General features: G+C 43.9%; 1 protein-coding gene across 1 annotated transcript in view; it reads right to left on the bottom strand.

The window, feature by feature from the left end:
* The window catches only part of ZFYVE26 (zinc finger FYVE-type containing 26), a 155,252-nt gene that overhangs the window by 56,149 nt on the left and 86,329 nt on the right, over nt 1-12,774 (bottom strand). Inside the window, exons 12-17 of the mRNA XM_069726414.1 lie at nt 11,699-12,441; nt 11,418-11,614; nt 10,806-10,910; nt 9,633-9,755; nt 9,349-9,525; nt 2,091-2,337 (exon numbers count right to left, since the gene is read on the bottom strand). Coding sequence (XP_069582515.1) covers nt 2,091-2,337; nt 9,349-9,525; nt 9,633-9,755; nt 10,806-10,910; nt 11,418-11,614; nt 11,699-12,441 — 1,592 coding nt within the window. The remainder of the gene's footprint in view (nt 1-2,090; nt 2,338-9,348; nt 9,526-9,632; nt 9,756-10,805; nt 10,911-11,417; nt 11,615-11,698; nt 12,442-12,774) is intronic.

The following is a 12,774-nucleotide window of genomic DNA, read 5'->3' as shown; positions in this document are numbered from 1 at the left end:
GAAGGCAGTTTCGCTTTAGGTTGGCTGTCTGCAATCCGCGTCAATTTGTTTATGGATCTCCAAGCCATCAAAATGGCAGCAAGAAAATCAGTTTCATTCATCTAAAGGAATCATTCATTCAAGCTCCTTCCAGATTAATTGGACTGTCGCAGTAACTCCTGCATCAAAACATTTCCAAGTTTGAATTTACCTGATTAGTAAAATGCACTGCCCTATAAATGAGAATTTGGAAGAAAAGACTTGCCGTAATTCAATAATGGGATATTGGGTAATGGATTTCCTACATAACGCAACCAATTTAACTGAGGGAAGAGTAGACTAAAAACAAAAAACGTTGCGACCTAGTATTCCATATTTTAGCCTAAAATATAAAAAAATAAAAGTGAGAGACTGAAAAAAAAGAAACAACAAAATTTGCAACAGGGAAGGTAAATCTAGAAGATGCCTGATATAAAGTACACAGTTGTACTACTACCAATAGACATGCCCGTGTCTGGTATGCCACCATACTTACAGTGGCTTGCAAAAGTATTCACCCTCCCTTGGCTTTTTAGCCATTTTGTAACATTACAACCTGTATGTAAATATTGCTGTAATCCGATGTCTGTGTGATTTATCAGCACTAAATAGTCTAAGTTGGTGAAGTGAAAAAAATATATGAAGAAATTACATTTATGGGATCAAATAACTAAAAATTGGCATGTGCATATGTATTTACTGGTGCAAGCAATTACCTTCATAAGTAACATTTTAGTGACAGATTGCACACAGGGGGAAGTCCTAAGTGTCACATGTCTGTCAGTATATAGATTTTACCTTTTCTGAAAGGCCACATAGGGTGCAAAACCATCAACAAGAGGCTCCACCAACCAAACACCACCATGAAGACCAAGGAAAGCTCCAAACAAGTCAGAGACAAAGTTGTTGAGAAGCACAAGTCAGAGATGGGTTATAAAAAAAATCCCAATTTCTGATGATCCCCCAGAGCACCATCAAATGGAAAGAACATGGTACCACAACAAACCTGCCTAGAGAGGGCACCCTCCCAAATCTCTCAGCCCGGGCAAGAAGGACATTAATCAGAGAGGCAACACAGAGACCAAAGGTAACCTTGAAGGAGCCACAGAGTTCCCAAGCAGAGACTGGAGTATTTGTCCATACAACCACAAGATGTGCACTCCATAGAGGTGGTCTTTATGGAAGCGTGGCTAGACAAAATGTAAGGCTCGTCTTGAGTTTGCCAAAAGACATGTCGGAGACTCTCCAAATATAGGGAGGAAGGTGCAGAGGTCAAATGAGACCAACATTTAACATTTTGGCCAACAAGGTAAACGCTATGTCTGGTGCCAAACCAACACAACTTATCACCCCAAGAACACCATCCCTACAACTAAACATGGTGGTGGCAGCATCATGCTATGGAAATGTTTTTCAGCAGCAGGGACAGGGAAAATGGATGGTGCAAAATACAGGGATATATTTGAGCAAAACCTGTTTCAGTATGTCAGTGATTTGAGTCTGGGACAGAGGTTCACCTTCCAACAAGACAATGACTCAAAGCATTCTGCTAAAGCAACACTGGAGTAATTTAAGGGGAAAGGGAAAACCTGTAAATGTTTTGGAGTGGTCTAGTCAAAGCCTAGACCATAATCTAATGGAGAATCTGTCAGACTTGAAGACTGCTGTGCAACAGAGGAAACCATCTAACTTCAATGAGCTGGAGCAGTGGCAAGATGTGGAAAGTTCATAGAGACTTAAAGTGACTTGCAGCTGTAATTGCTGCAAAAAGAGGCTAAACAAAGTACTGACTTTAGGGGGTGAATATGTATGCACACTGAAGTCTTCAGTTATTTTGTCCTATTTGTTGTTTGCTTCACAATAAAAAGGAAACTAAATGTTCACAGTTGTAGACATGTTCTTTACATGAACTGATGCAAACCCTCAAAAAGACTGTAAAATTCCATGTGGTACAGTAGAAAAACACCATATGCGAAGGGTGGTTAATACTTTCACAAGCCACTGTATATCATCAGGATAATTTATCCCAGAAGTAAGAGGTTCCCAAATGATTCCCGAAAGTAGAAACTAACCAGTGCGTTTTTCTCTGAAGGAGAACGGAATGTCTAATGCTTTGCCAGCATAAGTGGACAGCAAAGTGTCCACATCTTCAACCGAAAAGGTGAAATCCGGCTCAATAAGAAGCTGCTGCAAGGTCTTTATGGCAACCGAGACCCACTCTATCTTCATGTTCATTAGGAGCTGCTCGACCATCAGTAACGGGCTGGACATGAGATGTTCATAGTCCGAATGAGCCAACTCTGGAAGCGCCAGTAATACCTGAAAGAAAGTGGTTAGCCTTTATGAAGTGATAATAGGCAACAGAGATATAGGTGCTGCTACAACTACAACTATCATTTACTGTGCTGGACCTACAAATGCCGTTGTGTTAGAAGCTGAATATTCTGCCTAATTGGGTTTTCCCAGGGAAAAAAAAAAAAAAAAAAAAAAAAACACAAATCAAGCTAAAAATCCCCATCAGCCAGCAGAATAAAGGGAGGGGATCATTCACTTTGTACTGCCAATTATTGGTTGTCCTAAGGTGAACCCCCCTTCACGACCGTAGGATTTTCCGTTTTCGTTTTTTCCTCCCTTTTTCCCCCACAGCCTTTTTGCTTTTCCGTCAATAATGTCATGCGAGGGCTTTTTGCAGGTCAAGTTGTACTTTTGAAAGGCACCATTGATTTTACCATATTGTGTACTGGAAAAAGGGGAATAAAAATTTAAGCGCAGTGAAACAGTATTAAGTTACTTACCGGTAATGGTATTTTTTCGGAAGCCTATGACAGCACCACGAGAAAGGAGATCCACCCTTCAGGAACAGGAAACCTACAGATACAAAAGGGCGGCACCTCTCCCATGCATCAGTTAGATTACAGAGCTTGAGAGGACCACCATGGTTAATGGCAAGCAATATGTAGAAAATTTAAATCTGAACAATTCCACACTCGTGAAAACTTATAAGAGGGAGAAGTGCGCACCCACACGTGAAGGGACGGAACTAAGGGTGCTGTCATGGGCTTCCGAAAAATACCATTACCGTGACAGCATCATGAGAGAATTACAGAGATGTAAAAACAATCCTAGGGAGGGACTACAGCCTGCAGCACCCTTAACCCGAAGATGAGATCTGAATAAGCACCCATGTCCAGCCCATAATGATTAAAAAAGGTGTAAGGAGATGACCACGTAGCCGCCTTACATATTTGGTCAATGGAAACTCCCGATCTTTCTGCCCAAGAGGATGCCATGGCTTGAGTGGAATGCGCCCTTAAATTCTGCGGAGCCGGACCGCCACCTGCTGTGTATGCCTCCCTAATCCATCTTGCTAACGTACACTTTGAAACTCTATGACCCTTCCTAGAGTCATGGAAGATATAAATAAGTCATCGTCCTTTTTCCAAGGATTAGTGACAGAGAGATACACTAACAGACATCTTCTAACGTCTAACGTGTGAAGCTTCTCTTCCTTCTGGCTAGTAGGGTTAGGGACAAAGTCCTTCTTTCCTATCTCTTGTGACTTGTGGAAGTCTGAGGCAACATTAGGCAAATAAGCAGGATCTGGCTTAAGCACTACCCTGTCATCCAGAAACTGTGTATAAGGAGGAAGTCTAGAGAGTGCCTGAAGATTACTTATTCTACGGGCTGATGTTATCACTACCAAAAAGGCTACCTTGAGAGATAGAACCTTAATTGAGGCAGATACAGTGGGCTCAAACAGAGCCTCAGTCATAGCCGTAAGGAAAAAGTTCAAGTCCCATGGTACGCACCTTACTTTGTGTACGGGCCTAGATCTGCCAGCTGCTTTAATAAATCTGGAAACCCAGTAATTATTAGCGATGTCACAGCTAAAAGCCCCAAGGGCCTGAAACTTGTACTTTAAGGGTACTAGTGGAAAGTCCTAATTCAAGACCCCTCTGAAGAAATTCTAGCATCTGCCCTATAGGTACCCCCTCTTCAGCTTTAAACTCAAAAGTAGCTAAGAATTGTCTCCAGGTTCTAGCATAGATCTTAGTTGTAATTAACGTCCTACTCTTTGGCAGGGTAATTAAAAAATTAAAAATTCGGGGAGAAACCTCTATCCCTCAACAACGCCCTTTCAAACTCCACGCCGTCAAGTGGAGCCCCGCTACTTGTGGATGGTTGACCGGGCCCTGGCAGAGAGGATCCGGAAGATCTGGAAGCACCCAGGGATCGCAGACTGACAGTCCTTAGCCACGAGAACCAAGCCCTTCTGGGCCAAAAAGGGACAATTGGTATAATCCTTGCCCTGTCTTCTCTGATTTTCCTCACTACTAATGGTAACAGGGATAATGGAGGGAATGCGTAGGCCAGGTTGAAGTCCCACTTCCTCAGGAAGGCGTCCACCATAAGAGGATTTTCCCAGTTTTGAAACATCATCTTTATTGTCGAGCCAATTGACTCCATTTTAAAGGGGCGAATTATCAGAAACTTATTGAGGGACCAAAGATTGATGATGGTTCTGTAAGAGTTATCCAGTTTCCGAACCAAAAACAGGGTAGAGTAAAAACCTCTACCCTTCTCGGATTCCAGTACCTCCACCAGGACCTCTTTATGACACAGTCTTATTTCCGACTCTAGGGCAGATTGCTCTAGGTGAGAGGACCGGAAGGGAGTTATCCTGAATTTATCCCCTGGAACTGAATTTTTTTTTAGTTATAGTCCCGATGAGATCACACCCTGCTAGTCATTGAGATGGCTTCTTGCGTTCTCGTGAAGGACGTCTTAACAGGAAGCCTGTATCTCTTCTTTCTGTCATCCCACTTGGAATAGTGCCTGGTAGGCCTTCCCTAACCGAACTTTCTCCTGCTGAAGGGACGCCAATAGGAAGAGGACAATTGGTTGGGGAATTTTTTTTCTCGTCTCCCGCCTTATTCAGCAGCTCGTCCAAGACGGGGTCAAAGAGATATTCCAATTCACATGGGATAGCACAAAGTTTAGACCTCGCCTGGATGTCCCATGGCCAGCATTTTAACCACAAGGTCCGGCGGGCCATGTTGGAAAGACCTGCTTCTCTTGATGCCATCCTGATTGAATCTACTGAAGAATCGGACAGGAAAGCTGCGGCCCTCTGAATTACTGGAAGGACTCCCAAAGTAGTCTCTTGTGGAGCTCCCTCCTCGACCATCAATGATCTGGCCGCACAAATGGAAGCCACCGCTGGCCTCAGGGATCCGGCAGCCATCTCCCAAGTCCCCTTAAAGAATGTTTCCGCCGTTCTTTCTAAAGGACCTTTAGGGTCCCCATATCCTCAAAGGGTCAGAAGTATTTCTTTGATGCCTTAGCTACAACTGCATCTAATTTAGGGGTTTTACTCAAGTATTACTGGCCGGGTTGTCAAAGGGGTATCTATGTTTGAGAGCAGGAGGCAAGGAGCCACCTTTTTTCCGGCCTCTTCCATTCCCGGAGAATCAGATCCTGAATTTTTCCATTCAAGGAAAAGGATCTACATTCCCTCTGATCCAATCCTTTAAACATGACATATTGCATGGAAAGTTCTGGCCTGGGCTCTACGATCCCCATTGTTCTCCTAACCGCCTTCACTAATTTGTCCACGCGATCTAGTTGGAGGCAGAGGTGACCAGAGTCTTCCTCAGATGAAGATGATGAGGGAGATGAATCACAGGAATCCTCATTCCTCCTCCAAACAGCAGATGAATCTGATTCTGGAAAGTCTATCTTATGCTCTTTCCATCAAGAACATTCTCCTTGAGACAGGGAACTTATGGACCCCTTCACTTCTGTTCTAATGAGGTCTCTTGAAGTTGCAGCGAAGTTGGGAGTTTCTTCTGCAGCTTGAGGGGGGATAGCAAGAGGTAATATAGTCTAACATAGAACTACTGCCACTCCACTCCTCCCCCCCTTCCCGAGACCTCACAGTCTGCTGGAAACAGGGGGAACATAACTTTTTTGGACAAGAGTCCAGTAGGGGGCATCCACAGAGAGCGCATTGCCTATGCTGTGCCTTAACTATGCACTTCTTCCCCTAGAGAATGAAAACTTAAGGAGAAGGCTGATTCACTGAGTGAACATTCACGAAGATCACTTACCAGCGCCTGCAGAACATAGGTACCGGATCACAAGGGAGGGATTTCTCAGCCGACGTCACTGACTTCCATGTGGAAGAGCTCCTGTGGCTGAATCGATCACTCAGTTGGCCCCAACCTGTACCATCCCGGGTTTTTTGTCGGGCCCAAGGCTTCTGTATAGCGTGCTGGCTTGCAGCTTCCTCCTGCTACAGTGGCTGCTGCTCGCTTGCACCCATTATGAGTAATGGGTCAGAAGCATCGTCTCCCTATGGAGTTCAACATATCTGCGATTCCTCCCTGAATCCGGGTCAGCAGGTCATGCCTCGCCCCCCCCCCCAGAATCCCCCACCCCCAGCCAGTGCTCAGGTCGCAGAACGATGGGACCCACCTGAGCAGGGCTCCAGAGTCTCCTGACCCTAGCCACCGCCAGAAGGACCCACGCGTGCGCAGACAAGCGCCCTCAGAGTCGGTGACCCGGACGCATGTTTGGCCCTGCCCCCCGACGTCAGTACGGCAACCCCAAGACGCAGAATGCATCAGAGGTTCCCCCAGGCATGCCCGAGGACGGGCCTCCGCACGCCCAAGGTCCCGGCCACGCCTCCCGGCATGCCCAGACACAGCCGGACCAGATCACTGCACCTGTCGCACTACCGGAGCTGCCGAGACCTAGGGAGTATACTTACCTAGGCGCAGGCTCTTACTGGAGACGGCAGTCCTCCGGACTCCGCTCCATGCTGCTCGCTCACTGATGTTCTATCCAACGGAGACTACCGTGGAGCTTCCAAGAACCCCGTACCAGCAGAGGTATGGGACGCCCCCGCTACCTGAGCCGACTGGCCAGGCCTGGGATCCGAGGTCTTCCCTGCAAGTAACTGTAGGAACCAAGTCCCATCAGGAACAAGAAACCAACTGATGCGTGTGAGAGGTGCTGGCCTTTTGTATCTGTAAGTTTCCTGTTCCTGAAGGGCGGATCCCCTCTGTTGTGGTGATGTCACGGGAGTCTGAATAAAAGTGCAATTCCACAATTATTTTTTGCTTTTTTTTTTCCGTATGCTCACTAGAAGCTAAAACTAACCTGCCATTACGATTCTTCATGTCAGTAGGAGTTCGCAGATACCAAACACAGTACAGACCAAAATTTGTGAGCGCTTGATGGTTTTTGCCACTGCACTTGGGGACACTTTCAAAGTTTTCCCAATTTTTCAGACTGACTGACTGACCTTCATTTCTTAACAATGATGGCCACTCGTTTCTCTTTACTTAGCTGCCATAATACAAATTCTAACAGACTATTCAGTAGGACTATCAGCTGTGTATCCACCAGACTTCTGCACAACACAACTGATGATCCCAACACCATTTATAAGGCAAGAAATCCCACTTATTAAACCTGACAGGGCACACCTGTGAAGTGAAAACCATTCCCGGTGACTACCCCTTGAAGCTCATCAAGAGAATGCCAAGAGTGTGCAAAGCAGTCATCAAAGCAAAAGGTGGCTACTTTGAAGAACCTAGAGTATAAGACATATTTTCAGTTGTTTCACACTTTTTTGTTAAGTATATAATTTCACATGTGTTAATTCATAGTTTTGATGCCTTCAGTGTGAATGTGCAATTTTCATAGTCATGAAAATACAGGAAAATCTTTAAATGAAACTTTTGGTCTGTACTGTATAAAGTTCTGAATATGGTAAAATGGAGGTGATTTGAACTTTTATATATTTTTTTAAACTTTTTCTACTTTTTACTTGCTTAAATAATCTATGTAGGAGACTTGAAACTGTGATAGTCTGATCGCTTGTACTACACATAGGGATTCATCCCTGCTCTGTGTAACAGAAATCATCTGCTATGAGTGGCAGCCACTAGAGGGCGGCGCTCATAGCAGATCAGCAATGACAAGCATGTGGGACTTCTGCCGACCCCTGGTTGTCATGCAAGCCAATTGGCACCCTGCAATCATGTGACAGTGGCGGCAATGGGCATGGTTTATGACATGCTTCCGAAGAACTTATGTTACGTGCCGCTGTCAGACATTGCACTCGTGGCTGTCAGGATCATATAACGGCTGATCAGATCAGCTGTCATGTGCCGGAAAAAGTGCGGGATGAAAGCTGGAGCCCGCGTCTAAGGGGGTACATGATTGGTAGCTTCCTGTGGACATTGTCAGCAAGCTGCCAATCAGTGATGAGGATGGGGTTACTCTTATTATATTAGCTGTACTGCCTGGCATGGGACACTTGTTCTGCAGTGATAATCTCCTGCTGATAAAACACTGAATCTAAACGTGTCACTTGATGAGCAGCTTGTTGTAGTTTCAATACAATCAGTCTCTCTGCCCCTAAACTATGCTACTATCAGGTTAAACAGTAACACCTGCTGACAGATTCTCTTTAATAGGAGAGTGGTGTGTCTCCAGCAAATAACCTCCTTTAATCAGCGGAAATCTTCTCTGGATAAAAAGTGCAGTACTCGGCAGCAGACTAAACGTAAGGAGCAGCTGTCTACCACCGTGTACATTGCCTATATGTGGCCACTGCCAGAGCAGATTTCAGCTGATCGATTGGGATGACGGGTGTTGGACCCCCAATTATCCTACATTAATTATCTATCCTGTGGATACATAGTGGGGTACATGGCACCCCCAGTATTCGGGTGCTTGAGCACACTTCCTCTGTGTATGCAAATCAAGTACAGGAACTCCGCATTTCTTATGTCAACTTGTTCAAGGTTACACAAAAAAAAATCCTGGAAAAATAATAAATGACATTTTGGTCCACAATGCGGACCTCCTTCAAATGGAGTGCCAATAAAACAGGAGGAGTAATAATAAAGAAATGTCAGCAGCACAACATGTAGCACCATGTGTCTGGTGCCATGCAATCCGTTTGGACTAACGAAGGTCCAGATTGAAACCTAACATTTTTCCGGGATTGTGCCTCCTATCCCATGAATAAATGGTCAGTAGAGTTGATACTAAATCAATTCACTGGACCCGATCTATTGGCTGCTGAATGGGAGCCCTGAAAACCGTCCTCTTTCTTGGCAGCACTCGCATATCCTGCGGATTAGCTGACCTGGCGTACCGTCACATATGCATCATGTGTCAATGATGAGAGAAGAGAAGTCGGGAAGCATCAGCTAAGGTTCTCCAAGCTCCCATCCAGCTGCCAAAGGACCAAGTCCTGGAAAGAGTGCAGTCCTGGACAAATATTCCCCCGTATTAACACTTATACTTTACCCGAGATCCCAAGAATATATTCCTAATCTCATTACAACGCATCTCCAGGAGATTATCTGAAAAATGTGCCAGCAAGTACTCCGATAAGAAATGACTGGCGAATATGCCTGGATTCTGCTGCAGTGCTTGCTCTGTGATGGATAAACGGAGATTGTGGTCCTCAACTCTCTTCAGCAGCTGTAAAGACAAATCACAAGAGGGGAAAGTGACCGGCGCGCTCAAACTGCCCTACAAGCTGCTAAAAGAAAACCATTAGCAGGAGACGTAACAGGAAGATCCGTTACCTGCACAGATCTCTCAGTGTCCTTGTTTCCCAGTAGATGTAACAGATGCTCGTGGTACAGGTTTATGAGAAGATCCATAGGTATCGGATAAAAAACTCCCCAGTCCTCGCACAGCAAATAATCCTACAACAGATTACATAGTGAATGCAAATAATGACATCTCCGCTAACCCCATCCTGACACTGCTATTTTTTTTTGGCATCCAAGAGACATAACTTTTTGGTTTTTTTTTTCTGTCGACATATCCCCGGGCAGGATGACCGTCCAGGCCAGTACAATTAACAAAGCGGTATAGCTTTAGTTTTTAAGTTACATTTTCAATAAAATTAAACTTAATAAAAAAAAAAATAGAATTGAACCTGTGTAGGAACTTTTTTTTCCTAAGCTAAGGAATGACTTTTGATTGATACCATTTTGATAGATTATTGTATTTTTAGTTGTGTTGGTGTAAAAAAATAATAAAGTTTGACAGCAGCATTTAAGGAACCTAGAATATGATACCCGACCAAAGGATATAGCTAAATATTTTACATTTTCAATAATGCATAACAAAAGGGAAATTTCCACAAGTGGAATAAAAATGGCAGGGAAGTATTCTTTTGTATTAGTTTTTTTATATCATGTGCATCCAATTGGTTTATGTATTCGCCATTCCCCACACAACTCCCTGCCATTTTTATTCCATTTGTGGAAATTTCCCTTTTATATCCTTTGGTTGTGCAACATATTCTAGGTTCCATATTTCCAGTGGACACACAACAGATTTGTTTTATTTTTCTATTTATGCTAGCAGTATTTAAGGTGTTAAAAGCAGCAGGCAGAGCTCAACTCCGATCGCTGCTTTCTACCAGGAAAGATGCAGGCTCAGCTCCTGAACCAACATCAAAGATGGTGACCTAACCTGATGGGGAGAGATGGTAGTCTGCAAAATGACAAGCCGCCAAACAGATATGTGTACTGCTAATCTCAGAGCGGCTAAGCAAGTCCATCAACAGGTCATGGAAAGTTATACTGACCTGTGTTAGTATTGGATCACTAACCCTCACGAGGCAGAACAATTGGGATAACAAATGAATGACAAGAAGCATTTTTTATTTGTTCTACAGACTTTGACCTTAGTACAAACTTGGCTGTTTCAATAAGATAAGCAAAAAACATCTTTTGGTGCTATACCTTCGCTTCTAAGATAGTTGTGATAATAGCCTGAGGATCCTTACTACAGTCTTCCTTTAAATCTTGCCAACTTCCCCAGGCGCCTTCTTTCGGTAGGCTTAGTATCTACAATAAAAAAAAAAAGTAATGAGAAAATCTAAAGTCATTCTTTTCTTTGCAGGTCGCCCCTGCAAATATTTTTCGCAAGTTTAGATGTACCTTCAGACTGAAAACAAAAATGTTCACCCTGATCCCCAATTACTGTTAGACATACTGCATCTTTGTGCTGTCTTTATATTATCAGGGTATGGAGATAGAAGCAGGGTGAGTGGCACCAGTGCTATCCTCTAAAGACCATTCTTTTTGAGGGCTGTGATAGAAGCTGTGAGGCGGGTGCTGCTGTCACTCACTTTTCTCCTATCACAATCCTCTAACAAATCATGAGACGCTGGTGTCACTCACCCTACTTCCATCACCACCCTCTAAGGAATCATCATCATGGGGCAGAACTAGTGTAATTCCATTATGGCCCTCTAACAAATCGTCATTTGGCAACTGTCCAATGTCTGATACTTGCAACCTGGCAGATTATTTGCAGACGGACTCAAAAGTCTTGATTTTTGGGGGCAATACCTTCCGATACATGTCCAGTTCCTTTCTTTTGGCTCGTAATTCCAGTTTAAGACCATCTTCAAGATCCGGTTCGCAAACGCAGTAAGACAGGATCTCTTCACAGGCATCCAAAGGCCATCTGTCCAGAAAATTAAGAGCCAGTCTGCTTCTTAAAGCAGCATCACGAACAGCAAAGAGGTATCTCCAGCCTTCTTTTTCTAAACATAACACAATTGAGAATTATTAATAAAAAAAACCAAACAACTTTTCAATAATGTTAGTATGGCGTTCACCAACTTTACCTTCAGCAGCAGCACAACACAAAAGAGCATCTCTAACTTGCTGTAGATCTACGTCACCGACGTACAGACTTAAGAGCTGCAGCGCACTCTTCCAGTTTTTCTTCGTCAGTACATCCTGGAAAGCTTCCGATAATACAACAGAGGCTGATGAGGCATGGAGTCCTAGAAGAACTGAGGCAATGCAAGGCTTCCCGCAGAGAAAACCACTCAACCCACAAACTTCAGGGGAAACCTCACGAAAAGGCACAGACATTAAAGTAAGGAACCGTAGTAAAACCGGAAACTCTGACAGTATTAAGTCACACTCCTTAGCGATGTTTTCTATCTCTAGTGGACTTTCCTTCTTGCTGCCTCTCAATTCAATCCACGACAGTCCAGACTTGGCTGGCTTTTGACTTCGGGTGACACTTAAGCAAACTATGGCTGCCATTAATGTAGATTTAGCCTTCACAAAGTTCAGGGCAGATGCAGTAAGAGCATATTGTTTGGAATCAGAAGGTGGAAACGTAGGTTTACTCACAGCAATGTCCTCGCTATCCTGGGAACATATGGATACTGCCAAGTCCATGTTAATAAGGGAAGCATCCACGCACTGCTGTGCTGCCTGGGCAAAACTGAGTAGCAGAAATCGTGCTTGGTCAGCCTTCCTCATAGTGCACAATGATAGACTCTCGCAGCAATAATCGGTGATCACCTGTTCCAAATTCAGGGCAAAATTCTCCTTCTTCAATAAGCATGACAACCTTAAAAATAAAGTGTGGTGAAATAGTGAAAAAAAATGCATTTCTGCCACGGTTTTTGGTGGTGTTCATTTTTACATTATTCACACAGAAAAAAACAAGATCTGGTCAACTGATTCTGTAAAATTACTGTGACGATATTTTAGCTGTTTTGGAAAATTCAACATACATACATACATACATTATACAGCTCTGGCAAAAACTAAGAGACCACCACATCAAATCCCTGTCATTGCCAGCCCAATATCCAAACCTGAACCCCATCAAAAACCTTTGGAATGTAATCAAGAGGAAGACGGATAGTCACAAGCCATCAAACAATAAAGAACTGCTTAC

This window comes from Ranitomeya imitator, chromosome 1, assembly GCF_032444005.1.
Source record: "Ranitomeya imitator isolate aRanImi1 chromosome 1, aRanImi1.pri, whole genome shotgun sequence".
NCBI classification, from domain to species: Eukaryota; Metazoa; Chordata; class Amphibia; order Anura; family Dendrobatidae; genus Ranitomeya; species Ranitomeya imitator.
This window is presented reverse-complemented; position numbering and strand designations above follow the sequence as displayed.